The sequence below is a fragment of the Magnolia sinica genome, chromosome 13 (genome assembly GCF_029962835.1).
Source record: "Magnolia sinica isolate HGM2019 chromosome 13, MsV1, whole genome shotgun sequence".
NCBI lineage: Eukaryota > Viridiplantae > Streptophyta > Magnoliopsida > Magnoliales > Magnoliaceae > Magnolia > Magnolia sinica.
The window spans coordinates 48,465,724-48,493,287 of NC_080585.1; the positions used below are offsets into that span (position 1 = coordinate 48,465,724).

At 41.3% G+C, this 27,564-nt stretch overlaps 1 protein-coding gene across 2 annotated transcripts; it reads right to left on the reverse strand.

Moving 5' to 3' along the window:
• Positions 1-276: 276 nt before the first annotated feature.
• Positions 277-26,314, reverse strand: LOC131223740 (bifunctional bis(5'-adenosyl)-triphosphatase/adenylylsulfatase FHIT). Of its 2 annotated transcripts, XM_058219237.1 has the most exons (5): positions 26,113-26,294; positions 25,918-26,029; positions 4,928-5,073; positions 1,326-1,424; positions 277-693 (listed from the first exon to the last, which is right to left on the reverse strand). In XM_058219237.1, the coding sequence occupies exons 1-5, from the start codon at positions 26,221-26,223 to the stop codon at positions 577-579; spliced, it is 585 nt and encodes a 194-aa protein (XP_058075220.1). In that variant the 5' UTR covers positions 26,224-26,294; the 3' UTR covers positions 277-576. The 2 variants fall into 2 exon arrangements, with proteins under 2 accessions (XP_058075220.1, XP_058075221.1); XM_058219238.1 differs by lacking the exon at positions 1,326-1,424 and having other exon boundaries at positions 26,113-26,314.
• Positions 26,315-27,564: the final 1,250 nt, after the last annotated feature.

The following is a 27,564-nucleotide window of genomic DNA, read 5'->3' on the forward strand; positions in this document are numbered from 1 at the left end:
ATTGATTTTCACCATTAAAAGTTTTCTTCATAGTGGAACTTTGCACCCATGGTTTTTACCCTTGTTGGGATTTTTCTACGTATATTCTGTCTTGTGGTTTGTTGGTATGCTTTGATTCTACTTCTAGATTATATTTCTTCTTGTTTATCCTTTGTGAGTGAGACCGGAGATTAGATCTCGGTTCACTTGCGTTGCAACAGCTTCTCTCTACATGTGTTGCCTATGGCATCCACTATAGTAATAGCAACGGCTATGATCTAACATGCAATCTTTCAATGGATGAAATAATGGATAGTGACTGTTTCTATTAAAACGGCAATTATAATGAATTTTGTGACATTTTTTGTAAACCTTGCTCAGAACCCAATAATTCTGTCCTAAAAGTTATAATTTTTTTTTCCCCTTGTTTACTGAAACCTCATACAAGTTTAGAAACCATGAGAGATGCTGATGAATTTTCTCCTTATAGGAATAAATTTCTTCTGCATCCAATAAAAAATTGCTGGTTGACCAAATCAAAATACATATTGGAGTGAAATGACAATATACCACACCTATGCACCACGATAGAAATATCTATGCGAATAGCTTTCGAAGTTCATCTGCTTCTTGAGCCATCTCCTCAAAGCTTCTTTCTTTCCTTTCCTTGTCCAGGTCTAGCTTCTCTTTCAGTTCCTTCTCCTTTACATCCACCTGTATAAGATCAAAGAATATTATTAGAAAGTGTATGAAACCCACCTGAACGGGAATGGACTTCAGGGTGCATTTGGTTGCTCAATTGAAAAGAACCGAAATAACTCAACCAATGACGAGGAAATGAATGTGGGGCCCAGCCACACTACATTCATGGCAAGGGACCAGGCCCCATCTTACCATCATCAGCCAACTCAAAAACATATGGAATCGCAATTAGGTTTGGTCATCACTATGAGTTTAAAAATGGCACCAACCCCACTTTGGTCATTTTCTTTGTATTGAATTGATACATTGCAAATCAGTTCAACTGAACATCCAAACACACCTTTTGCTATGGAGTACATACAACAGAATGGGGATGAAATAAGCTTATTTTAGGACTGGAAGCCTCATGGGAATCATGAGATTCTTAAGTGAGGATGGTGGAAAGAGGCTGCTAGTCACAGCCGTCAACAAGCTGGGCCTGGGTTGGTACTCTGCAAACCTGGTATTAATCATGCTGGGCCTGTTGGGCCGAGCCTATTTCAAAATTTTGATCTAGGTAGGCATCGGCCCTAGCCATTGATTGGGTCAATGCTACTGCTACACACACACACACACACACATACACACACACAAAAACCACTTACAGCATCGTAGATCTCATCATTGTTCTTGAAATCACCACTTTTCCTCGGGAGGATATGGATGTGAACATGAGGTACAGTCTGTCCTGCCTGTGGCCCATCCTAAGGGATGACGAGAAAAAAGAAAGTACATCAAATCTTTGATACTAAGGACAATCTCAATGATGAAAAGGATCAAGATCCCTGCATTTTGGTTAACTATTAATACCACAGTTCAAAAACTCGAAAACTCGACTTAAATGTCCAGCTGGATCAGATGGACTTGACTAAACTCAAATATTTTACGATAAATATTTTAAATAGTTATGTAGAGTATTAACATATAAAACTTGAAGAAAAAGAAAGCAAGCATTGGTTGGCTTACCGGTAGCTTGCTGGTTTGAGAGGTCAGTATCTCCACTAGAAGGTCTTGGGTTTAAAACCTGCCTAAAACTTTATACAAAGGCTGCTTTTTTAGAGAGTGACTCGGTTCAAGTTATCCCGAGTTGGGTCAAGTTGAATTAGTTGTCAAGTCAACTCAAGGAGTCACACGGATTCGAGACCACGTCATCCTAACATTAGAGTTTCATAGTGATCTGGCTTGAAATCTCATCAAGTTAAGGTGACTTGGACAAGTTTTAAGTCGACACACTGAGTTGAAGAACTATGATTTATTCAAGAATCAATCATGTCAATATCCAGGAAAGGAAAAAGAGCAAGGCCCTAAACGCCATTGAAGTTTTTGAATTGGGATCTTAGGTTAATGCACCTAAAGCAAGCGAGCACACAAGCATCAAACTTAATCTAATCATACCCATGAGTGTGTATGGTCATGATCAAAGAATTTTTAATTTGTCTCAAATTCAGGGTTTCTTGAGTGTTCTAAGAGATGGGTCATTGAGAATCATGCTCTTAGAAATAGAGATTGACTAATTGACATTTAAACATAAAAAATGAAGATTGTCGTTCCTACCAATTACATAAAACAGGTCCACGTCCCAATACATGTTTAACTAACCACCATGTGGCAATATAGGTTCACATCCTACTTCAAGTTAAGTAATCACCACCTGGCAATTTAGGGCTGTCAACATGCTGGGCCCAAGCATGGGCCAGACCAGGTTAGGCAGAGGCGGGACTGTTTCTTCTTCAGGCCCGGATTTTAGGCTCACGTCTTGCCACAACGTTCATAAACAGGCCAAGATTCGGGCCTCAATACAAAATATTGTCAACCTAGCACCAAACCCTAACATTAGTTTGTGGGGCCAAAACATGAGGCCAAGACCAGCCAGTGGACCTAAAACTTAAAAGCCAAGCATGGCCTGTAGCTTCGGTATGCTGGACCCCGGAGTCTGGTGGGCCATGTGAGATGACCGACAGTACTACAGGCATTTGTTATCCATCAGAACATTCAAATCAACAATGGAACTCACCTATTACCTATCTCAAAGATTTGATCGAAATTTAAGGAACTGTGAAGTTACTATGTCATGCTAACCACTATTGAGCTTCAGGTGAATAGCCCTTGATCTATGGAACACGGACTCCATTTTTTAGGGACAGTTTGATTTGCCAAAATTCCTGGGAAATTAAAGGAATTGTGTCATCATTGAGATTTTACCACAGCCAAATCAAACATAGGAATGGTCGGTCAAATGCATATGTATTTAGGAGACAAGGAATTTGTAATCAACACACTTGTTCATGTAATTACTGTGAAAATCTTAAATCAAACAATGACATCGGTGCATTTTGGTGACGATTTGGCATTAAAGTAATGTAAAAATGTCATCATTATGATTTTATGGCGGAGAAACCAAACGTGAAAATCAATGGTCAAATGTAGCTAACGTCAGCAGATAGGTAGAGTAATTTGTAATTATTACACATTTCCTTTAATTTACCATTTTTGGCAAATCAAAGAAGCCCTTAGAAAAATTGCATGCCAACCCCACTTATCATTTGTGCGTTGAGCGCACATAGAAAAGTTATTAAGAAAACTACCTCATTTTTGTGAAATTGTAAATTATTCGAAAACATTAGATACAAGTTCCCTTCAATTTTGTTCAAAAGAAAAACTGTTTCCCATTATAAGTAAAACCTTCTCAATGCTTTCAATTATCTCATGTAGTTGTATTGAAGTAGGTATTGAATCTCATGTAGCAATACCTATTAATCATGTAGTAACATGTACTGAGAGAGACCGTTGATTTTGTGGGCTTCGCTTTGGATGGGGGATGCCCCAAAGCTATAGTTGCATGATGCGTGAAGCGAAGTACTGATAGATTTAAGGGAAGGAGCAGGGAACCGTCTTTTTCAAAATGCTTTCATGTATAAAACGGGAGCCTATATCTAAGTGTGATTCGACGCGAGAGTGGCACCTATTAAGAAGGATCAGCAACTTGCGGAGAAACACTTAGTCCTACGTGTACTATATAGTGATTCTTCTTGTGCAGATGACCATAATGGTCTCCTTTTATTAATATCAACAGTGTGGTGCTGTAAGGCGGAGAGTAGAAGAGAAGCACAAGTTTCACGTTATAAAATGGGATGAGGTGTGCAAGGCATTTGATGGGTGGGGGAGCAGGTTTAAGTTAGAGGTCATGAATTCCGCTCTCTTAGGAAAATGGATATGGGGATTTGGCATGGAGGATGGTTTCATGTGGAGAGAGGTAATGGCAAGAAAATATGGAGTTCAGGAAAGGGATTGGTGGACAAGAGATTCATCTCTATATAGGGCATCAAATGTATGTAAGCATGTGGTTGGATTGAGGCAGAAGGTCATCGAGGGGATGGGGTTTTCTTTGGGTGATGGCGAAAGGATACAGTTTTGGCAGGATGTGTAGCTAGGCAAAAGACTGTTGCAAGGAGTTTTCCCTACATTAGCTTCAATCTCGCAAAAGGCAAACATTATGGTGGTGCGATGTTTCTCCCCCCCATTGTAGGAATCGAACAGACGAAGAGTGAAAAAGATTTTGTAAGGCTCCTAGAGGTGCTTCATCTTGCGAGCCCTTCTTTGGGTGAGAGCAATGCTACTGTGTGGACTAAAGTCTGGTCGGTTCTCTATTAGATATTTGCATGTAATAATTTCTGGGTCTTTATTGGGAAATCAAACGCGTCATACTGAAGGTATACCGTATTGGATTTGGTGGGCATATCGGTGCCTACCGAAGCCAATATGTGTAACGGCCATAACTGTCTTTTATTTTCTTGATAAAAAAATCTGAAAAATGTGGGGAAAATCCCAAACATTTGGAGAATTCTAAATATGTATTTTTTAAATTATTTTGGCCACATTTATGATGGTGTAACAGTCCACTCCTGGGTGAGAATGCCGTCTCAGGTTGTCTGATGATTTCATGAACCTGAGATGCTTTAAACTGACCCTAGATTGGCCCAAAATTCTAGCAAGCTATGGCACTCATCCCACTGACGCACATAGTTCGAGCTAGACTTGAAGACCGGAGGAGTTGGCTTGACACACCCTTACTATCATCAACGGGCAATGGACATTGTAAAGGGAAAGGAAAAAAGAAGAAAAGATCGACTTGTTCAAAGGACCCTATCCAATAAAAGAAAATGAAATTTAAAGAAACAGAGGATACATCAACTCATGTTGGGCTTACTTGGATTGAAAATGTAAGTGAAGATGCATTATAATGATGCTCAATCCGATTGCCAACATTCTGCGCCGCAAGCCATAAATCACTAGTCTCTTCAACAGTGAGATCAACAAAGCGCTTCACTTCGCGCCTTGGGCAAACGAGCACATGTAAATAATGTCAAGTCAATCAAATAGTATAAGCACTACATGCTAACAGTGAAGGCTGCCAAAGGCATGCTATCATACCCAGGCATTGAGTAGGCATGTATGATGTGTGTATTTGCATGTGCTTGCTCACATGAGCATATAACTCGAGCTAAAGCATGAAAGCACACATGCATGATACATTCATCAGTGAAGGCATATAAGCATCTCTACACCTTATCCCAGCTAAAGGCATTCTTACATGCTGCAGACATTCAGCAGGCCCACAGGCATATTTATATATGACACATGTGCACTACAAATATGTGCCTATGAGGATATTCTTCAGCTCACGTAAGCAGATTATGTCTGCATGTATTTATGTGAATCTATGGATAAGTGCCCTAATTCAAAACTCTGCCTGCAAGCAATGTGCTAAGCAGTCCCAGGGGTTAAAAGGAATAGGGTTGACTTCAGGTGGGTCCGTCATATAACTTCTGCAAAGTGATCAAGAGAATATATACCTGTTTTATATATGATTGGCAAAACATGATTAATAAACCCAATCCCCACTAGCTGGGACGAGGCTATGATCATGATGATGATTGTAGATAAGTGCCCATAAGGACATTACTGGAATCAGTGTTCCAATTATTGGAGATATTATCTGATGATATCGCCAATAATATTGGCATCGCCAGTTCACCAATACAGAAACCCCAAGAAATAGAAAATTTCTAGATATCGCTAATTTTTCTGGGTGATAATAACGATATTGCCAATCTTTTTTGTTTGAGACTAGAATATATTTTCCTTGGTATTGGTGATACCCGCGATATTATTGGTGACACCAACGATATTATCACTGATACCAGGGAAACACCTGGAAATTTGCGAGAAAGTTCCCAAAAATTCCCATAAATAGAATTTTTCTTCGTTTTTGTAGAATTTTTGGGGAATTTGTTCTTTAGGTGATTTTGACCACTCCTTTTCATTTATGTTTTATTACTCACATTTGTATGGTATTTGAATGATATAAATTCGTTTTGACTATAATTGCACTGGTTTTTTCTAACAACACATGGTTTAGGGTCCCTAGTAAATGGAAACTTATTATATATCAGTTTTTTTTTTTTTGCAATACTTTGATTCCTAAATGTGTAAACACAAACATGGGTTTTTTAAACATCTCCTAAAGTTTTACCGATAAATTCCACCATTTTCCAATGTTTCCCTGAATCAGTGATATTTTTTCTGGGTATTGGCGATAATATCAATGATATAGATACATGTTTCTGCAGAGTCGGTTTTCGATATGCAATGATACCGATACTCTGAACACTGACTGGAATACATGTAGGAATTTATTAAGTACTTAGTGTGGATAAAGGATTAAAGATTTTGAGTATATTAGCATTGTGTATGGATTTTAAATGTATAAATGCAGGCACATAAGCATACCTACATCTTATCCCAGCTAAAGGTATGCTTACATGCCATGGACATTCAACAGGCATGCAGACACATTTATGTAGCATGAACATTTATAAATAGCCACCCATGCAGGTATTGCTAGAGCCCGCATAAGCAGATATACACGTGCATGTATTTATGTGGATTCATGGATATGTGCCCACACAATTCTTATGGGATCACATGTTGGCATCTGTAAGCATGCATATATGCTTCTGTATTTAAAAAGGTGTGCCAATATGCACATGAAAGATTACTAGAGCTACGGACTAAATAATCATCAGCCATACACAACTAAGCAGTCACGTCACTTTATCATGTCGATGGCCATGTTTGGAAACCACGGATTCCATGCTAAACAGTGGAAAAGGAAAACAGCTTTCCTTTGATGTGATGATTTGTGTTGTTTAGAGCAAAGAAAAGGGTGGATTCCATCAAGTAATCATTACAGCTTCCCAGAATTTGGATTCTTGGCACTTGAAAGTAAGTTGATTATTGTGAAAGGAAAACGAGGATTCCATCTACTATCCAAACAAGAACTCAAACTTAGAATCCATGTTTCAATAGTTCTCACGGAAATCATCATTGGATAATATTGTTTTCTCCTTTCTTTTGTCTTGGATTCCACATATCCAAACATGCCCTATATTTTGGGAGAAAAATAAACAGTCCAAGACCATGCACATAAAATGGCCACATTGAATCCATAAGACGGCTAATTGTAGATAAAAGGATATGACCTGCAAAAGTAAATGAAAATTTTTTTTTATTAGAAAAGAGTTAAGAGACGTAAGGAAGAACATGACTAAGAGAGATGCCTACGAATGCATAAAATGTCATAGAAAGAGCAAGTTATAACATGCATATAAAGATATTTGTAAATTCACAGATATTGATAATCATAAGATCCCCTTAAAAGAGAGAGATCTACTTGTTGTCTATTGGCTGTCAGCTTGTTCTTTCTTTGTTTTGTTTCTTAGCTTTTAATAAATCTCATTATTTCTCAAAAAAAAAACCCCGTAAGCAAAACCTATTGGAAATTTAGCTTGTCGTAATAAAGATTTTTTTTTTTTTTTGAGAGAGAGACAACGGCAATTTATTCAAGAAGTGAGCCAAGCGCACGAAAGGGTATAACTACACTTCATCAAGAAGGACAAAATATTTACAAAATTTGCTTCTTTAACATAAGGAACCCAACTTGCCAAGTTCCACTTGATTTCCTTTATAACCTCTTGAACTGTAGAGCTTTTCTGCAAACACCTTCATCACGGTTCCCCCAAATAACCCAAAAGACCCCCAAAATGAGCAGCCTCCAAATCGCTTTGCCGGTCTTCCCCACTCCCCCTTCGTGCCAAGCCCAAAGGAACTCCACAACCGATCTCAATATCACCCAAGCAATGTGGAAGACCTCCAGAAAATGATCCCAAACAATACGAGCAAAAGAGCAATGGATGTAAAGGTGATCCATTGACTCTGCCGCTTCCATACTTCAAACAAATATTGGGGAGAATAAGAGATCACCTTTGCAGATTTTTAATGGTAAGCACCCTTTTCTTACCCGCTTACCATCTGAAAGCCACCGCCCGAGGAGCACCGTAAAACCAACAATGGAAAGGGAAGGAATGATTGCAAGGCACACCACAAATGAGACAGTATAAAAATCTAACTGAGAATCTGCCCGAGTTATGGGCATGCCAAACCAAATAATCTTTATCATGAGTCGCGGGAATCATGTCCTTCAAAATACCAAGCAACTCCACCATATCCGCAATCCCATCATTCGCCAAATTTCGCCTATAGGAAGGAGACCAAACCATCAAACCGCCACATATAGAATAGCAATCCTTCACCATAATGTTTCTATCCAAAGCAATATGAGCTAGGCCTGGGAAGGATAGCATGGGGGCCCAATCCCCACACCAAAAGCCTGACAAAAAATGGATTCAACTTCTGTCTCCTAAGGAGAAGAAGATACCTTTGTGAAACCAATGTTCAACTGAAGCCACAACCTTCCAAATACCCGACGCTCGATATAAGGATGATCGCTTCACCCTCCAACCGTCCGAGCAAATCCCACATTTGCTCACAACAATTTCCCACCATAATCTTCCCTTCTCGGTTCCAAGCTTTCATAGCCATTTCTCGATAAGAGCCAAGTTGGACATCTCTAAATCTTTAATACCCACTCCACCCTCCGTTATCGGCTTGCAAAACATCTTTCCACCTAATAAGATGGAACTTCTTTTTGTGTTTTGAGCCTTGCCATAGAAATTCCCGTCTCAACTTTTCCAACCTCTGAAGCACTGACTTAGGACATTTGAATAACGACATGAAGTAAACTGGCATATTCGAAAAGGCGGCCTTGATAAGTGTTAACCTGGCTCCCAACTAGTGTTTTAAATAGCATGTAGTGTATAATGGAGCGTTTGGCCTTCTATAGCGTGTAGTGTATAGTGTAAGCTACATGATACTTAATATTTTTATAGAAAAATATGATAAAATTTACAAAATGCATAATTTCTATGAGTTTTTTTTTTTTACTACGAATATGGATCGTCAACCACATATTTCCATACAAAATCTCTCTATCTCTTTGCCTTTAGACATCTCCAAGTGTGACCTCTTTTCATTTATTTATTGAAACATCATAAATTCACAACATGGACTACAATTTGGATGGTTTAGATTGATCTAAGTGCTCCATCCATGATATGGACCACAATTTAGATGGTCCAGATTGATCTAATGTAGTACCACATGTGATGGGAATGAGTCACCACCATTTTAAAATAGGTGTTGAACTAGCATAGAAGAAAAACTAAAAAACAAAAGGAGGAGATTTTAGGTAGCATATTGATGCAGGACCGATGCATGAACCAAGTAACATCTGAGATCAAGTAGTAGAATTAAGACAATTAACCAAAAAAAAAAAAAAAACAAGCATTACCATAATCATCACAAATCCCATGAAAACCAAAAGAATATCATGCATAATCCTAGCCTAAGTTACCAACATCGTCACACAAGATCATTAAATGAAAAAGAAACTAGGATCTAATGGATGTAGGGATATCCAATTAGTATAGGGTATAGTCTATTTCAAAGTAGAAAACCTAAAACAACCTATGATAAAAATTAGGGTTTGGGTAATTTAGGAAAGTAGGAAAGTTAAGGATTTTAGATTTAGGGTTAGGGTTCGGGAATGGAAGAAAAAGATTTTGATATAAGGATGATGGAAAACCAAAAGAGGCAAGATGTGGCCGTACGGCCAACCCGAAGGATTCACACGTGTGGCCGTACGATCACACGTGTGGCGTGGGATGGATGGGTTTAGGTTGGTTAAGGTTTGGGATTGTAAATAGGTAAAGGAAAGACGACTTTAGGAGAAGATGAGGGCATAGGATGGGAAAATTGAAGAACTTGAAGAAAATACCTTGATTGAGGGAAAAAAAAATGATGGCGTGGGGATAGATGGAGACCTCGCACCTAAGTTAATGAAGATTAATCTCGCACCAATTTCCTTTCAAAATCGCATGGAAGTATCTTTAAATCGCATGAAGATGGGAGAAGAAGAAAGTAAGAGCTCTCTCTCTCTCTCTCTCTCTCTCTCTCTCTCTCATCACAAAATCCAATGAGCGAGAGGTTCACACGCCTACCCTCTTTTATAGCTTCAAGAAAGTCCAAAAATTACAATAAACACCCTATTTTGTGAATTTTGATGAAAATAGCCATAATCTAACTAAAATCAACTAAAAACAACTATAATGGTGTCTAAACATAACATAAACAAAACTAAATCCTATAAGCTGATAAAATCTAAGAAAAACTAGTGTGTATGATCCACGATCAATGACCTGATCATGTGATCCAATGGCCCGATTGTCATGTCCATCCAATCCAACAGTCTGGATCACTCCATAAAGCAGCCCATGTGCATCTTCCTAGTATGGGGTCTTCCAGGTGCTCGTACATGCACATGGGGTTTTCAACACGATCACGGGTATTACCTAGCCACAGGGAAATCGGTGCGGCCCCCATCGCCGTCCTCTCTGTGGCATAAGCGACAAACCTACCCATGGAAGCACCAATCGCAGAAGGCCGAGTTGGAGCCGCTGGGGCTGTTCTCCTAGCAGCGGCCTTTAGCCGCTCCATCTCGGCAACGGAGGGCATCTTCCTTTTCTTTGACCGTGGACAATCCCACATCTCTGCAAAGAACAAAAGTCAAAGCAAGCCAGAATTGTGGCGTTCATAATCCTGCTAGAGAAAGGCCGAATTGCTGCAGGAGCTGTGGAGTGATTAAGCTCCTATAACCTCGTTGAGCCGCGGGTTGCTCTCTGGCAATTCTAATCTGGCATAAGGAGGTAGAAAGACTAGGCTGAGACCTTGGGAAAGTTTCAAAAAGAAGAAAGGGAAAAGGTATGTTAGATATCTACAAAAAAACAGTATTACAAGAACTGAGTATAGTGGCTCAGCGTATGTTCCAACCTAGGAGGGCAAAAGAGGTAGGGACTCGAGCTCGTAATCCATCATGGGGGCCTCCCACTCTCCATTCGCAAAGAATCATCTGTCCTTCTAGCCCTTGTTGGAGGACGGGTTATTGGTGATTATGGGCTGACCCTTGCCCGGACAGAAGAAAAATAGTACCAATCTCAAGAACCAGGGGTTCTCTTGGCTTGGTACAAGTAAAAGAGCCCATCCACAGAAAGCCCGGAATTACTGACCTGCTGCCACAAAATGTAGCAGCCAAAGACGACTGTCCACACGTTAGGATTTAGCTGTCTTGGAGTGACCCTAAGACGGTGGAGCATTTCTCTCACCACTGGATGAAAGGGTAAACGAAGACCACGAGAAAAGAAAATCGGGTACAAGGCAACCTCTCCCACAAGAGGTTGGCCTGGAAGTTCTCCTGCCCGAGAGAGCCGGAGCACCACTGAGCTACGAATCGAATACTCTGATCGGAAGGGCTGTAGGTCGCCCGTCCTCGACCTAGACACAAAAATATTGGTTGTAAGGGTCACATCCCTAAAGGATGAGGAGGTTGATGTGAGAGTCCTCCCCTATTCGAAGTTCCATCTCTGTTGATGGCTCCTTTCTAGGAGGAGGGGTGGGCCCCTAAGACCTTGACCCTGAAGACAGGATAGACCGGGAATTTGAACTTCTACTCATTGACTCTCAATGGAAGGCACCGGAGATGGTGGCAGTTCCAAAGGGATATATATATATATATATATATATATATATATATATATATATATATATATATATATATATATATATAGAGAGAGAGAGAGAGAGAGAGAGAGAGAGAGAGAGAGAGAGATGGGGGATGGAAGAATCTCTAGGCGTACCAGAAGAAAGCTTCAGCATAAAGGTCTCCAGTTGAAGGACACCAAAGAAAAAAGGACTTGGAAGCTGGAGACAGAAGGAAAATGCTGGTCGGCAGAGCTCGGGCTTCGCAGAAACAGATTGACGAGCAACAAGGGAGAGGAAGCAATATTTATACAATCCTTGTGGCAACAAATTTATTCCTAACTAAAGTTACGTGGACTCGAGGAGGCGCTTCGACTGACGCACCTCTCCATGTAGTAGCACAGGGCTAGCCCGGGTGAAGTAATGATGACTTGGGCGACAACTATCCGTTTGTGATTCGCCTGAGGTAGAGCGGTGCTTGGCAATTAATGGGCGCCCCCTCGTATCTCACAATCACCATCATGTGTTTCTCAAATCTAGTGTCGGGCGTCGTCTTTCCTGCTTCCACCCTCATCATTAAAAGACAATTTTGGGTTCGACTTGAAATTTTAAAAAGAAAAAGAAAAAAGATTAGGTTACTCGCAATTTAAAATTCAGTTCCCGTGCTTCCATACCAGTTTAGGCTTCTACTTCCCAAGCTTGTGCATGACGAGCTCGGAAGGAGCAACTGTTGTGGGGAAAACCGAACCAGTATGTCGTGTGGAAATGGCAACTAACCATAGGAAGAGCACCAAAGTGAATTCTCCAAAATGACAAAGCATAAAGCTTGAAGAGCATTATTAGTGATCCTCTCGACAGAGAGATCGACCTCCAGCCGAGCTCCTTAAAGACAAGGCTTAGGTGCAAAAAGCCCTTCCTCGAGTTGAGCAGGTCGATCGCCATCAGGGTGGTGTGAGGATCTCAAAGAATATCTTGCCCTGAATCAAGGAATCAGATCCGACATAGCTAAAGATCACACCGACTGAGGCGAGCTTGGCGATAAATTCGGAGGAAGATCCATATCCAAGATAAGATTTCAACGTATCCTTAGGTAGTGTAACCTTATGAAATTCCACAAGATATGCAATCCAAACACAATCCTATGCACCCTATAAATGTTGGAACGTCCAAACCAAACCAACCTTCTGGATGGTCTAGATTCATCCAGTTCCATCCATTCTCCCCAGAATTTTTCAGATTCGTCCAAATTCATCCAGATGGATTTCTTGGTAGCTAAGAATGGAGGTTGTTGGTTTTCCAATGATTTGGAAATCGGTTCATTTAATATTATTTTTTGTTTTTGGTAAAAAGTAGTTAATGTAAATGACATTGTCTCACATACTCCTCTAGAATGAGGGCATTTTAGTCTTTTTACATGGTAGTAAATCTCTTTATAAAGGGTTGTGGTGTTACACATTGAAAGCAAGCAAGTAGTTAGACAATTCAATACATAGAGTTTTTAGTATTCCATTTCTCTGTGGTGTGTGTACAGTCCTAAGGCTTAGTAAAGCCAATCTTCTGATCAACAAACTGGTATCAGAGCCAGGTTCGTTAAAAGATGGCCACCATAATCTAGCCACAAATTCCAAAGTTGTCTAAGAACAACTACGAAAATTGGTGCATCCAGATGAAGGCTTTGTTTAGGTCACAAGATCTATGGGAGATCGTCACCGACGGGTAGATAGAGCCCACTATGGAGCAAGAAGCTGCCTACTCCGTCGAGCAAAAGGCTGCCCTAAAAGATTAAAGGAAGAATGACAAGAATGCTATGTTTCTTGTCTATCAAGGGTTAGATGATTCAACCTTTGAGCGGATTGCCGAAGCAACATCAAGCAAGCAAGTACGGGAGATCCTAAGCACCGTATTCAAAGGCATTAATAGTGTAAAGAGGGTTCGACTACAAATACTTAGAACTGAGTTCGAGGTTGCACACATGAAAGAAAGTGAGACCATTTCTGATTAGTTTTCAAGATTGCTTGTAATTATTAATAACATGAAAAGAAATGGTGAAAAGATTGATGACATTCGTGTCATTGAAAAAATGCTTCGATCCCTCACAACCAAATTTAAGCATGTGGTTGCGGCCATCGAAGAATCAAAAGACTTGGAAGAACTCTCCATTGAGGAGTTGATGGGATCGTTGCAAGTTCATGAGCAACAACTGCAAAAGAATGCCAGATTTATAATGCTAGAACAAGCCTTAGAGTCTAAGATGACTCTAAATGAACAAAAGAATGGCCATACACAATGTGAGGGCCGTGGCACTCATGCAAGAGGCAGAGGGCATGGATATTATTCAAGCCATCCACAAAATCAACAAAAGTTCACCAATTTCCGTGGAAGAGGAAATGGTAGAAGCCGGTCCATGCGCGGTCGTGGAAACACAAAGAACGTTCAATGCCACAATTGCAAGAAATTCGGCCACTATGCATCTAAGTGTTGGAGCAAAGTAGATCAAGATAAACAATCCAACTATGCCGAAGCATCACATCATGAAAATGAAGACTTCACACTTTTCCTTGCACAAGAAAAGGCATGTGAACAATCTGACGTATGGTTGTTCGCTATTGTTTTCTCGGCATGGGTGTGTAATGTGTGGGCATGCCAGAATTGGATTTATGGTTCCAATTCAAACCAAACAACGATGACCCCAAGCGCTGAGATAGGCAAACAGTGTATGGCTGAGGTCTGAGGAAATCGGTCACCTATTCAGCCACTCGTTCACTGTTCAAAGGGATCAGGCAATATTCAGAGGGTGAGGATTCGTCCTCTGAGAGTGAGTTTCTTCCTTGCCTTCCGTACAAAAGGGCTTTTCAGTACAAATAATACAAAAACGAGAAGAGAGCTCTTACAATCGGTCACTTATTGCCTGCACTTCTTTAGCAGAAAAGGCTGCTCCCCAATTTGTAGTAATGGACTTTGGCACCTCGAATCGATGGATAATATTGGTTTCGATGAAACCAGTGATTTCTTCACGATTGACTTTCCTCATGGGCTTTGCTTCCACCCACTTGGTAAAATAATCGGTCGCTACTATGAGAAACGTGTCCATTCAGGTCGAAGGTGGATGAATTTGTCCGATTAGATCGATCGCCCAACCTCTGAATGGCCATGACTTTACTATGGGATGTAATTCGGTCGCAGGTACATTCTGGACTAGACCATTCTTTTGACAAGCTTTACAGCCTTTAGCGTACCAAACGCAATCGGTCATCATTTCTGGCCAGAAATAGCCATAGCATCTTAGCGTAAGCCTCATCTTTCTTCCTGCTTGATGAGCCCTACACATCCTTCATGTACCCCTTCCATGACTGTCATGGCTTCATTTTTAGACAAACAACGAAACAACACTCCATACGCCCTTTTTCGGTACAATTCGTTGTCGACCATTAAATAATTGGCGGCCGACCTTCGTATGCCCCTGTTAGTTTTATCTCGTGGATTCAGCAAGTACCTCACGAGTGGAGTTCTCCAATCCTCTTCTTCTGAATCTACTTGGCAGACTTCCATAACGCCCTCTCTTTGAAAAACAAAAGGTAGGGACCTTTTCTGGACAATAATCGACCGACAGGTCGATCCTTTCCATGCCTCTAGACTTGCAGCTAGCTGTGCCATTTCATTGGCATCAGCTCTATAATCTCAAGTGACATGCATCAGTTCTACTTCCTCAAACTGATTAAGAATCTAAATTGCTAGAGCATAGTATGGTAACAATGATGGACTAGTGCATTTGAAGGTTCCTGTCATTTGGTTTATCACCAACTGTGAGTCTCCAATTATCATCACATTCTTTACCTGTAATTCCAATAACAATTCTAAGCCGATTATCATAGCCTTGCATTCGGCTTGATTGTTGGTACGTTCAAATTCTAATTGGAATGCAAACTCTTGCGATTTCCATTAGAAGCAATTAATACGATCCCTGCCCCAGACATCTCATGTGTTCTCGACCTATTGAAAATTAACTTCCATGGTGTGAGTTGTAGACAATGTAAGTCTAAGACATCTTTGGGAATTTGTTCCTCAAGATCTAAAGGATGATAGGCTAAAAATTCAGCTATGGCTCGCCCTTTGACTGCCTTTTGTGGTACATAGCGTAAATCAAATTCAGACAATGCCAACACCCATTTATCAATTCGGCCGCTAAGGATTGGCCAGTTTAACATATACTTTACTAGATCAGTCATAGCTATTACATTTACTCTTTCGGCCAACAAGTAATGCCTTAATTTAATGGCCGCAAAGTACAATGATAAACAAAGCTTTTCTATTGCTGATTACCTTCTCTCCGTGTCCAATAACATTCTACTCAAGTAATAAATTGCTCTTTCCTTTTGCATGTTGTCATCTTGCGCCAGGAGAGCTCCGACCGACTCTGTTGAAGCTGCAATATATAATTTGAGCGGTTGATTTTTGATGGGCGATATCAGCATGGGTGGCTTCATTAAATATTCCTTAATCTTGTCAAAAGCCAGCTGGTGCTCCTTTTCCCACACAAATTCAATCCCCTGCTTCAATTTTAGTAAAGGAGAAAAGACATTAATTTTTCCTACGCATTTAGATATAAATCGACTCAGAAAATTAACATGACCTAGGAATCTTTAGAGTTCAGCTTTATTTGTTGGAGGCTGTGTATTTATCACGGCCCGGGCCTTATTTTGATCAACCTCAATTCCTCTTTGGTGTACCCAAAAACCTAGAAAATTGCCAGCCGATACCCCAAAAGCGCATTTCAATGGGTTCATTTTTAGCTTATGAAATCTCATTCATTTCAAAGATTTGTGTAGGTGAACTAAGTGTTCATTGACATTGGTCGACTTGACTAAAACATCATCTACATAAACTTTCATAAAGTGACCGATCATGTCATGAAAGATAGCATTCATTGCCCTTTGGTACGTGGCACCTGCATTCTTCAATCCAAAAGGCATCACCACCCAGCAATATGTTCCCAAAGGTCCTGGACATCTGAATGTTGTCTTTGGGACATCATCCAGAGCTATATAAATTTGATTATATCTTGAATGTCCATCTAAGAAAGACACAATTCCATGCCCTGTAGCCTGATCAATAAGCTGATCAGCCACTGAAATAGGATATTCATCTTTAGGCGTGGCTAGATTTAATTTTCTGAAATCTATGCACACCCTTAGCTTACCACTTTTCTTCATCACAGGGACCACATTCGACATCCACTCTGCGTATTTAATCAGTCGAATGAATCCAACCTTTAGAAGTCGCTTGATTTCTTCTTTAATTTTAATTGTGACTTCGCCAGTCATTCGCCTTGGTACGGCCTGTATCCTTCTTTCGTGGGCAACCTATGCTCGACTAGGGACCTATCAAGGCCTGGCATGTCATGGTAATCCCATGCAAAGCAATCGGCAAACTCTAAGAGTAAACTTGTCAACCTTTCTTTTTCAGGCGGGTGCAATAAATTGCTTATAAATGTCGGCTTGGGTCACGGTATGTCCTCAAGTTGATTTCAACCAATGGGTCTTGAACTTGTGGTCAACTGTCTTCCTGTTCTTCAGAAAGGTCTTTCAGCTCCAAATCGTCTTCTTCGCCCGATTCATTTAGCTCAACTAAATTTACAAACAAACTTTCATTAGATTCTATTAGGCTTTCTTCAAGCACTTTTATTCTGGCCGTGAAATCGGCCCCAACCTTTTTCTTTCTTGATGTTCCCACCATGGAATTTCCTCAATGACACAATGGGAAGCCGGCCGATAAAGGACAATGTCCTTCGGCTGGGTATCATCAGTACGAGTTATCTCTGGGATAGCTTGTACGATACTATCCAGATTCTTTTTTACCGTAATTCCAATGGGACGATCGAGTTTGTTTCCCCCAATAAATCTGATAGGTCCTACTTCGCCGTAGCAATAAGCATCATTGGCATTTGATGTAGTCAGAAAAGGTTTATTATTGGCCAAAACCAGTTCGACTTTGTTTTGATTCTAAAAGACGACAAATTGATGCAGGGAAGACGGGATACAACCAAAGGAATGGATCCAATCCCATCCTAGCAATCCATTTTAACTTGACGAGGTATCAACCACATAGAACGATGCTAGAACCGTTTCAATGCCTGCGGTCAGATTGACCGATAAGACACCATGTGTATTTGTAACATGACCGACAAAATTACTGACGGTCACCTCTGATGGGATTAGATTGGCTGAAGTTTTTCTTAATTTGGTCATCATTCTGTTTGGTAACAGATCCACCGCGGCCCCATTGTCTACCGAAATTCTGGTCACAGGACATCTGTCTAAATGAGCTGATATATATAATGGTTTAAGATGTGTCATATCATTAGTTGGCTTGTCGATAACTACCTTCTCTGAGGCGCCATCGGCTGTGACAGTGACTGTGTTAATTGGTAGCGTTTTATTCTCACTGACTTCACCTCTCTCCCCCTTTGAATGAGAAAGAGGTGTGATAAATGATTACTAGAGGGGAATATTCTCTACGTCCCCGGGCATTGTGTTTAGTTGTGTAGGCCATGCTTGGAAACCAGTTGGCAGTGTGAAAACCATGTTTCAATAAAAAGTCACCGAATACAGTGAGCCAAACACAATCTCACCACTTACACTTTCCCCCCTAGTGTTTCAGATCTGACTTCCTCGATCTGACTAGGGTGCTCTTTAACTATTGGTTCAGTTGAGGGATTGGTAATAAGGGAGCTCCCTTCTGCATCAGCGGCCGACGAGAGCTCGTTCGCTAGCCATTCCTCTACTGGGAAACAATCTTCATTGAGGTCTTCTTATTTGGAATCTTTTGATTGAGCCCTGATGTTAGGTGGGTCGATGTTCCGTTGTACCTCCGCTGGTATAACAGCTTCAATCGTATTTACGGCCGCTTGTCCTTCTAGTATAGGGACCTTCCAGAATGGACGGGGAAGTTTGGCACGCGGTTGCGGTTGAGGAAGTGCCTCTTCTTTCTCCTTCTCTTCTTGTTGCTGCTCTTTTGCCTTTGCCACCGACGTTTCTGAGTTTTTGTCATGACCTCTGGTACTGTTGGAAACTTTGGATGGACAATTCGTTTCCAGACTCCTTCCCTGGTGTTAGGAGGTTTGACCATCCTTGTCGAAGGTGGTCGCCATCGTGAACAACAATCGTGAGTCGAATTTGTTGACCGTTGGTAATCACGATATCCATTACGGTAATCTCTTCCCCTTTCTGGAGGATTTCCTGACCGAGGCATGATCTCTCATGTACATCGGCCGCAAACTTGAGTACTTTGGTGCTTACCCCTTACAGTAGTTGATTGGTTGCCTTAAGGATGGTGGATCCATTGGTGCTTCCTCCTATGTCGACCATTCTTCCCTTGCGAATTGCTTGGGTTAAGGTCAATCTTTGGCCTTGGATGATGCCTTGGATGATCCTTTAGGTCGGTTGTAACCACGCTCACCTCCATGTTGTTTGGGAATGGAACGATGTTGATCATCATTGCTTCCTTGTCTTTCTTAGGAAACTTTAGCAAACCACGATCGATATGATCTTAGATGACATTCTTGAAAACAACATATTTATTAGTAGAATGTGATCTAGAACCATGCCATTTGCAATAGTCAACTTTCTGTAATTCATTGGCCGAGGGTACTTTATAGTTTATAAGAATTTTAATGAACTTCCCAGCTAACAAGATATCAAATATTTCTTCGGCTCGAGTGATGTCAAAAATATATACTTTTTGGGCCTTTTGCGAGGTCTGGGTAGTTGATTCCACCTTAACTAATGTTGAACATACTAATGGCTTTTTAGCCACTACCTCAGCAATCGCAATTTCATAGTTGGGATCATTGTAATACGATCCTAGTGATGAATTAGCACGTCTGGCCCCTTCTTGTAGGAGCTCTTCGCAACGGGAGACTTTTTTAGTTAAGTCATATAAATTTGTAAACTCCGTGCCAATGAACTTCTTGCGGAGTTTATATTCCAAGCCGTCCTGTGCAAGTTGCACGAACTCAGCCTCAGTCATGACTATCTTACAATGGCTTTTTGCTCTCTTGAACCGCATGATGTAACTTTCACGTGGCTCTCCAGGCAATTGACGGAATCATGCTAAATCAACCATTATTATCTCCTGTTTCTAGAGAAAAATTGGGCGTGAAATTTTTCTTCCAATTCCTGCCAGGTATGTATTGAGTCGGGTAATAGATTTGAATATCAGGTAAATGCCGCAGCGGTCAAAGAATGACCAAACAACTGCAATTTATGGTAATCATTGTTGGCCAGTTCACTGCATTGCATGGTGAATCGACCAACATGTTCGATGGTTGATTGACCGAGTTCACCCGAGAACAAAGCAAAATCCGATCGACAATTTCTTGGCAATGGGTGTTGCCGATTTATCCACTCAAGATATGGCCTATGATATATGGGAATGGTATTATGGCCCAACACTTGGCTAGCAACCTCCTGAACCAATTGTACAATCTGCTCTCGATCGACTCGTTGAGGGTATGCAACCGGTGGCTGGTTTGGACTGAATCAATTGAGGATATCATGGAACCTAAAGCCTTGCTGCCGATTGAGTCCAAGTGGCGGTCCATGGTTTCTATTTTCATGCACGAAATCTCTAGTTTCAGGTCGCCTAACCTTTATGGGAGGTGGCACATTCCTGACCTCTGGAGCAAGAACCAAAGGTGGATTACGTTGCAATAGTGGCAAGGGTTGCCACTAGAACTGCATTGCCAACCGAACTACCATTATGTTGAGACGTTGGCTGTGTTCGTTCTGTTATCACGGCCAATAATCGTTGCATGGCCTCAATTTGACTGGCCATAAAGCGATTAATGTTTTCATATTAGACGCGGAATTGTTCGGCTTGGGATCTTCCGAATTCCTACACCATCTGGAGACTTATTTGAACGTCTCAAAGTACAACAGAAACCTCGTCCGGGAGTACGGCTCGGGGCGCAAATGGTCCAACCTGATTTCCAATCAGGTTAACATTCAAATTAGGTACCTCTGCAGGCACCATGACCTGCACATCCTCATTCGAAGGTGGCACGATCGGTGTTGTGGTTTTGACACTAGAAGCACGAGTCATCCTTCTCATTTTTGACACTAATCAAACCACCGATAGTTAATAAAGCGTCCCACAGGGCGTGCCAGAAAAATTGTTCGTTGTTGTTTTCTTGGCACGGGTGTGTAATGTGCAGGCGTGCCAGAATTGGATTTGTGGTTCCAATTCAAACTGAACAACGATGACCCCAAGCGCTAAGATAGGCACACACAGAGTGTATGACCAAGGTCGAAGGAGATTGGTCGCCTATTCAACCACTCGTTCACTGTTCAAAGGGATCAGGCGATATACAGAGGGTGGGGTTCGTCCTTTAAGAGTGAGTTTCTTCCTTACCTTCCATACGAAAGGACTTTTCGGTATAAATTATACAAAAACGAGAAGAGAGCTCTTACAATCGGTCGCTCACTGCGGCTGAGGAGCACCTTTCCGATGTAATCTTCGATTGTGATCAAGCTTACCAACTACAGATTACACTATGGAACGTTAAAATAACAAGTGCAGAATGTAAATGTTATGCTAAGGAATGTAAATTGCTCAAAAGTTAAAGCAGCAGACGATTACACAATGAAATTAAATTGATAGGATAAATGAAAGGGATAATTGAAAGATAATGTTTGGTTTCGTACTTTTCCTACTTGCATCCTACTTCTATTTATAGCCTTGATCTAGCGATTCTGGATCCTTCTCACGTTTGGACGGTTACAACAACTGTTTCTCCATTATTCTGCTTCTAGATATTTCCCACGTTCTTGCTCCTTGGCTTCCTCCTCGTCACTTGTCCAACGCTCGTGTGAACTTAATCGTTGGCCATCTGGACTCGGTCGCACACATATCAACCACTTTAATGAAATTGATACGTTGTGGCTCCATTCCTCGAGATGTAACCGTACATATCTACAGGATATCCTGCGACCGTTGCACATGCATTCGTACAGATCACACGTAACCGACCCTAATTGGCTGAAAATAGGACTCGGTCGGATCGGGTACAAACAATGGTATCTCGATACTAGTGCAAGCAAGCACATGTGTGGCAATAAAGAACTGTTCATTGAACTCACGGAAGGAGTTCAAGGCAATGTACGCTTTGGTGATTCATCTAAAGTCCAAGTGAAAGGAAAAGGTATAATTAAAATCTATCAAAAAAATGGTGTGCCAAATTATATCTCTAATATGTATTATGTGCCCAACATGAAAAGTAATATCCTCAGTATTGGACAACTCCTCGAAAAGATGTACGTTATACATGTGGAGAACTATTCTCTTTATATAAAATATGCAGACGGAAGACTGATTGCTCAAGTCCAAATGGCGAAGAATCGGATATTTCCACTCCATATTAACACAAGAATTGAAAAGTGTCTTTATGGACCTATGAAGAATGATTCATGAAGATGGCATCTTCGCTTTAGGCATCTCCATTTCAATGGCCTTAAACTATTGTCTTCATCAAGCATGATACATGGCTTGCTTGCTATTGAAGCTCTAGAATATTTCTGTAAGGCATGCACAGTTGGCAAGCAACAAAGGAACTCGTTTCCAAGTAGAGTGTCCGGAAGAGAAAAGGAACCATTGCAGTTGGTTCACATTGATATTTGTGGCCCACTTGAGACACCCTCTTGGAGGTAATAAATACTTTATCACATTCATTAACGATTTTAGCAGAAACTGTGGGTGTATTGCATTAAAAAGAAATCGGCCGCCTTTAGTATTTTTAAAAGTTTCAAAGCTCATGTTGAAGTTGAAAGTTGCTACAAAATCAAAGTTCTCAGATCTGTAGAGGGGAGTACACCTCAAACGCATTTCAAGACTATTGCAGGGAACAAGGCATCGAGCAGCAGCACACTGTAGCCTACACGCCACAACAGAATGAAATTGGGGAACGAAAAAATGGCACCATTCTCGACATGAAGAGGACCACGTTGAAAGAGAAAGGCCTACCAAAGAGTTTCTGGGCAGAGGCAGTTGCACATACTGCTTACTTGCTCAATCGGTGCCTTACCAAGAGTGTCAAGTACACGACACCACAGGAGGCATGGAGCAGCTACAAACCGAGCATGGCGCACCTAAGAATCTTTGGGTGTGTCGCCTACGCTAAAGTTCCAGAGGCAAAAAGAAAGAAGCTCGATGATCGTGGTGAGAAATGTATCTTCATCGGATACATTGAAGAATCCAAGGCCTACAAGCTCTACAATCTACTAACCAACAAAGTAGCGGTGAGTAGAGATGTAGTCTTCAACGAGGAAGAAGCATGGAAATGGAATGAAGGAACAACGAAAGAAAATCAAATCGAGGTAGAAGAACGTGAAGAAAAATATGAAAGCTAGGAGCAGATCGTTGCAACACCCACTCGAGCTGGTTCACCAGCAATGCGCAAAAGTCCAGGAGTACATTCCATCTCTCCTAGAAGTACTTCATCAATTCAAAATTCATCCAGCCCTTCTTCATCCAACTCTCCTTCACCCGTGGCTCCTATCAAAATGAGGAGTCTAAGCGATATCTATGAGCAAACAAAAGAGGTCAATCTATTCTGCCTGTATGTAGACCATGAGCCTCTTACATTTCAAGTTGTAAAAGAAGAATGTTGGAGAACTGCCATGAAAGAAGAGATTCATGCCATAAAAAAGAATCATAGTTGACTACTCTTCCCAAAGGCCAAGGGAGTATTGGTGTCAAATGGGTGTACAAGATCAAACATATAGCCGATGGTGAGATTTATTGCTACAAGGCAAGACTTGTAGCAAAAGACTACAAACAAAAGTACAGGGTGGACTATGAAGAAGTCTTCGCTCCCGTTGCTCGTCTTGATACTGTGAGAATGATAATCTCACTTGCAGCCCATCACAGTCGGATGATCTACCAACTGGATGTGAAATCCGCATTTCTAAATGGAGTAGTCAAAGAAGTCTATTTTGACCAGCCTGAAGGTTTTGTTGTGCAAGGGGAGAAACACAAAGTGTACCGGCTGAAGAAAGCTCTCTATGGGTTGAAGCAAGCTCCACGTGCCTGGAATGCACGTATTAACAACTATCTTCAGGAAAATGGCTTCCCCCCATGCCCATATGAGCATGCAGTCTACATCAAGAAGAATGCTCATGGAGATATGTTAATTGTATGCCTATATGTGGATGACATGATGTTTATAGGGAACAACTAGTCGATGTTTGATGAATACAAGATGGTCATGTTTAAAGAATTCGAAATGACCGATGGCGGACTTATGTCATTCTTTTTGGGCATTGAGGTGAAGCAACAATATGGCAGCATCGACATATCTCAGAAGAAGTATGCGAAACAACTTCTTGAAAAGTTCAAGATGGCTTATTGTAATGCTGTAAATACGCTTGTAGCAACGGGCCTGAAACTGACAAAAGAAGGAGAAGGAAGAAGCGTGGACTCTACTCTATTCGAGAGTTTGATTGGAAGTCTCAAATACCTCACAATCACTAGGCCAGATATCATCTACAGTGTTGGGCTTCTAAGCAGGTACATGTAAGCACCATAAGAATCAATCCTTAGATATGTTAAAGGAATTGTGGAATTTGGTCTCTTCTATCCATACAATGATGAAGCAATATTGTATGGATACTTAGACAGTGATTTAGGAGGTGATTAAGATGAAAGAAAAAGCACCATGGGATATGTATTGTATCTCGGGTCGACTGACTTCATATGGAACTCAAAGAAGCAAAGTGTGGTCGCTTTGTTCACATGTGAAGAAGAGTATGTGGCAGCATCGTCCATAGTCTGTGAAGTAATATGGTTGAAAAACCTGCTAAAGGAGCTAAAACATCCGCATGAGGAATCCACAATTATATATGTGGATAACAAGTCGGTAGCATGGAAGGAGAAAGCATATTGATACTAGGTATCACTTCCTAAGAGATCAAGTAGAAAACAGTGAAATTGGAGTACTGTCAAACTACTGAACAGGTGACAGATATGTTCACCAAGACACTATCGACAGATGTATTCAGACGACTAAGGTCAATGCACAGAATGAAGCTAGTTTTGGTTTAAAGGGGAGTGTTGGAACGTCCAAACCAAACCGACCTTTTGGATGGTCCAGATTCATCCAGTTCCATCCATTCTCCCTAGTATTTTTCAAATTTGTCTAAATTCATCCTGATGCATTTCTTGACAACTAAGAATGGAGGTTGTTGGTTTTCCAATGCTTTGGAAATAGGTTCATTTAATATTATTTTTTATTTTTTTCGTAAAAAGTAGTTAATGTAAATGCCTTTGTCTCACATAGACTCCTCTAGTATGAGGACATTTTGGTCTTTTTACATGGTAGCAAATCTCTATATAAAGGGTTGTGGTATTGCATGTTGAAAGTAAGCAGGTAGTTAGACAATTTAATACAGATAGTTTTTAGTATGCCCTTTCTCTTTGTGGCATGTGTAAGGTCCAAAGGCTTAGTAAAGCCAATCTTCTGACCAATGATAAATACTCTTGCTGTGGATGAAGGGGCGTAAGTAACAAAAACCTTAGCTCGAGCCTAGCTTAAATATTTTAGTCTACCCGCCTTACTTAGGCATCGAAGGGATTGGCACACCCTCTGTCCTCTATACATTGTCCGTGCAGGTATACTCGACAGGTCTGCTTATATAGGTGACTACACTGGTCCATCCAGATTCAAGCAATAACAGTTATAAATTAAAATAAACATGTTTCATCATAATTTAAATGTCTACTAAATAAACAAGAGTAAAGCCCAATAACATTGTTCCAACATGTTATGTATGATGTGGGGCTCATGATCCATATAGGGTGGTGGTCCGATCATCGATCAGGACTGTTGGCCCAGTGGACCCCACCACCGAGTGCCATCAACATGAAAGCCACTCCGAACAGACGATCCTAGCTGTCCGATCATCAATCAGGACCGTCAAACCAGTGAGCCCTACCGTCAATTGCTCTTTGCCATGAAAACCACCTGAAGAGGACGATCCTAGCCGTCCGAACGTAAAGATACAAAGCTCATTCAAAGGGATGGTCAGATCAGAATGATTTATGGGCCATGGGCAGTTAAAGGTGGAGTCTACCAGGCAGACAGGCCAACACCATAAGTAAACCAGATGATGATTTCTTAGTTAAAAGAATTCAGGAGAGGGAATGGGAAATGAGTACCGGGAATAACAGGCTTCAGATTCACCAGGGCGTACGATAGCGCCGTAGAGTAAAATACTTCTTTTTGGTTTATTTTATACGGCCCGAACGTATAAAACTCGGATTCCATCTGTAAATAGGTAGAAAAAGGAGTGGATAGACTGTATAAATCTTCTTTTCTACAATAAGATTTTCAGTATGATACATACATACCTTTAGGTTAATAGAACTCGACGAAGCGTATCTGCAAGAGAAATGGGAGGAGGGATTGCTAAAGAGCGCCTTGGGTGTAAAGACCCCCCTCGAGTGCAGCAGCTTTATCATTCGTTGGACTTCGATTCTCTTCCCTGCGACCCGGTCCTCTCTCTCTTTCTCTCTCCTAATTAAAAAGCCAGACAGAGAATGACCATTATGACCTTGTTTCTCCGCCGGACGAATATCTTACCAACTAAAAAGATCGGGGTATTTTTGTCATTTCATATCGGTTCCATCTCCGCGAGATTCACGAGCATTTCTCGTAGGGAAGCAGGAAAAATAATTTTGGTAGTTCAACTGGTGGTTACCTATCGATCCACGGGTGCGTGGATGGCCCACGCGTACAATAAAATGGACGGTTAGAAAGAAACGGCCAAATGTTAACAAATGATCAGATTATTAGAATCGTCGGATGATATTATTACCCGTTTCGAGGGCTGAGGATTGTTGCAGTCTTACATAGGGGTGTCAATGGGCCGGATGCGGACTAGGGTACCACCACGTGTGGGAGCTCGGCGGAGGCAGGGCCTCCGAGGGGCCCACCGTGATGTAAGAGTTTCATCCACACTGTCTATTCATTTTTTCATACCAATTTAGGGTATAAACCCAAAAATGAGGCAGATCCAACCCTCAAGTCGACCACCATAGGGAGCAGTGGTGTTAATAATGCCCATACTTGAAATCTTCCTAGGGCCCACCGGATGAAGGGAAAAAAAACAAATATATTCTTGATCCAAAAATTCTATAGTCCCTAAGAAGTTTGCAGCGTTAAGAATTTATTCCCCACTATGTGGTCCACTTGAGAATTGGATATGCCTTATGTTTAGTATTATACCCTAAAAATATATGGAAAAATGGATGGACGGTGTGGATAAAACCCATACATTATTGTGGGCCCTCCTAGCCCCAACCTGTGCCGACCTCCGGACGGGAGTACTCAATCCGCGTCCCAATGGGCCGGGTTCGGGCGGGCCTGCCCTAACACTAGAAGACCCAGGCCCCAGGCAGGGCTGATCGCGCATGGGCCTAGCACAGAAAGTCCAACTCGAGCCCAAAAATTAGTTGGGTCCGTGACAGCATTTCCTATTTCCCACTTGAATGTATCTAATCCATCCATTGATCAAGTGAGCCACTAGACTTTTTAGTGGTAGGATACCAATGGTCTGCATTCAGGATAGATGGGTTGACTAATCAGGAATTGGAATGGTATTTTTACAGGATATATCAGGTGCATGTAACGTTTGATCGGTGGGCCAGGTCGGGCTGGATGGGGCTAAAATGACTTAAATCCAATCGTGACCTGAAAATTGATTGGGCCATGTGAGAGGGACAAGACCACTTCACGGCCAAGCTAGTAGGTCAAGGCCCAGCCCGTAGCCAGCTTGGGCTGTGGAGCTTGTCGAGTCGAGC

Coding starts and splice junctions, on each gene's coding strand:
- LOC131223740 (XM_058219237.1), bottom strand. CDS start 26,223: ATGATAAAGCTGCTGCACTCGAGGGGGGTCTTTACACCCAAGGCGCTC. Junction 5,074..25,917: donor GAAGCCTGTTATTCCCGGTA/CTCATTTCCCAT, acceptor GACATTATTTAC/ATGTGCTCGTTTGCCCAAGG. Junction 1,425..4,927: donor CACTTACATTTTCAATCCAA/GTAAGCCCAACA, acceptor GTCATCCCTTAG/GATGGGCCACAGGCAGGACA.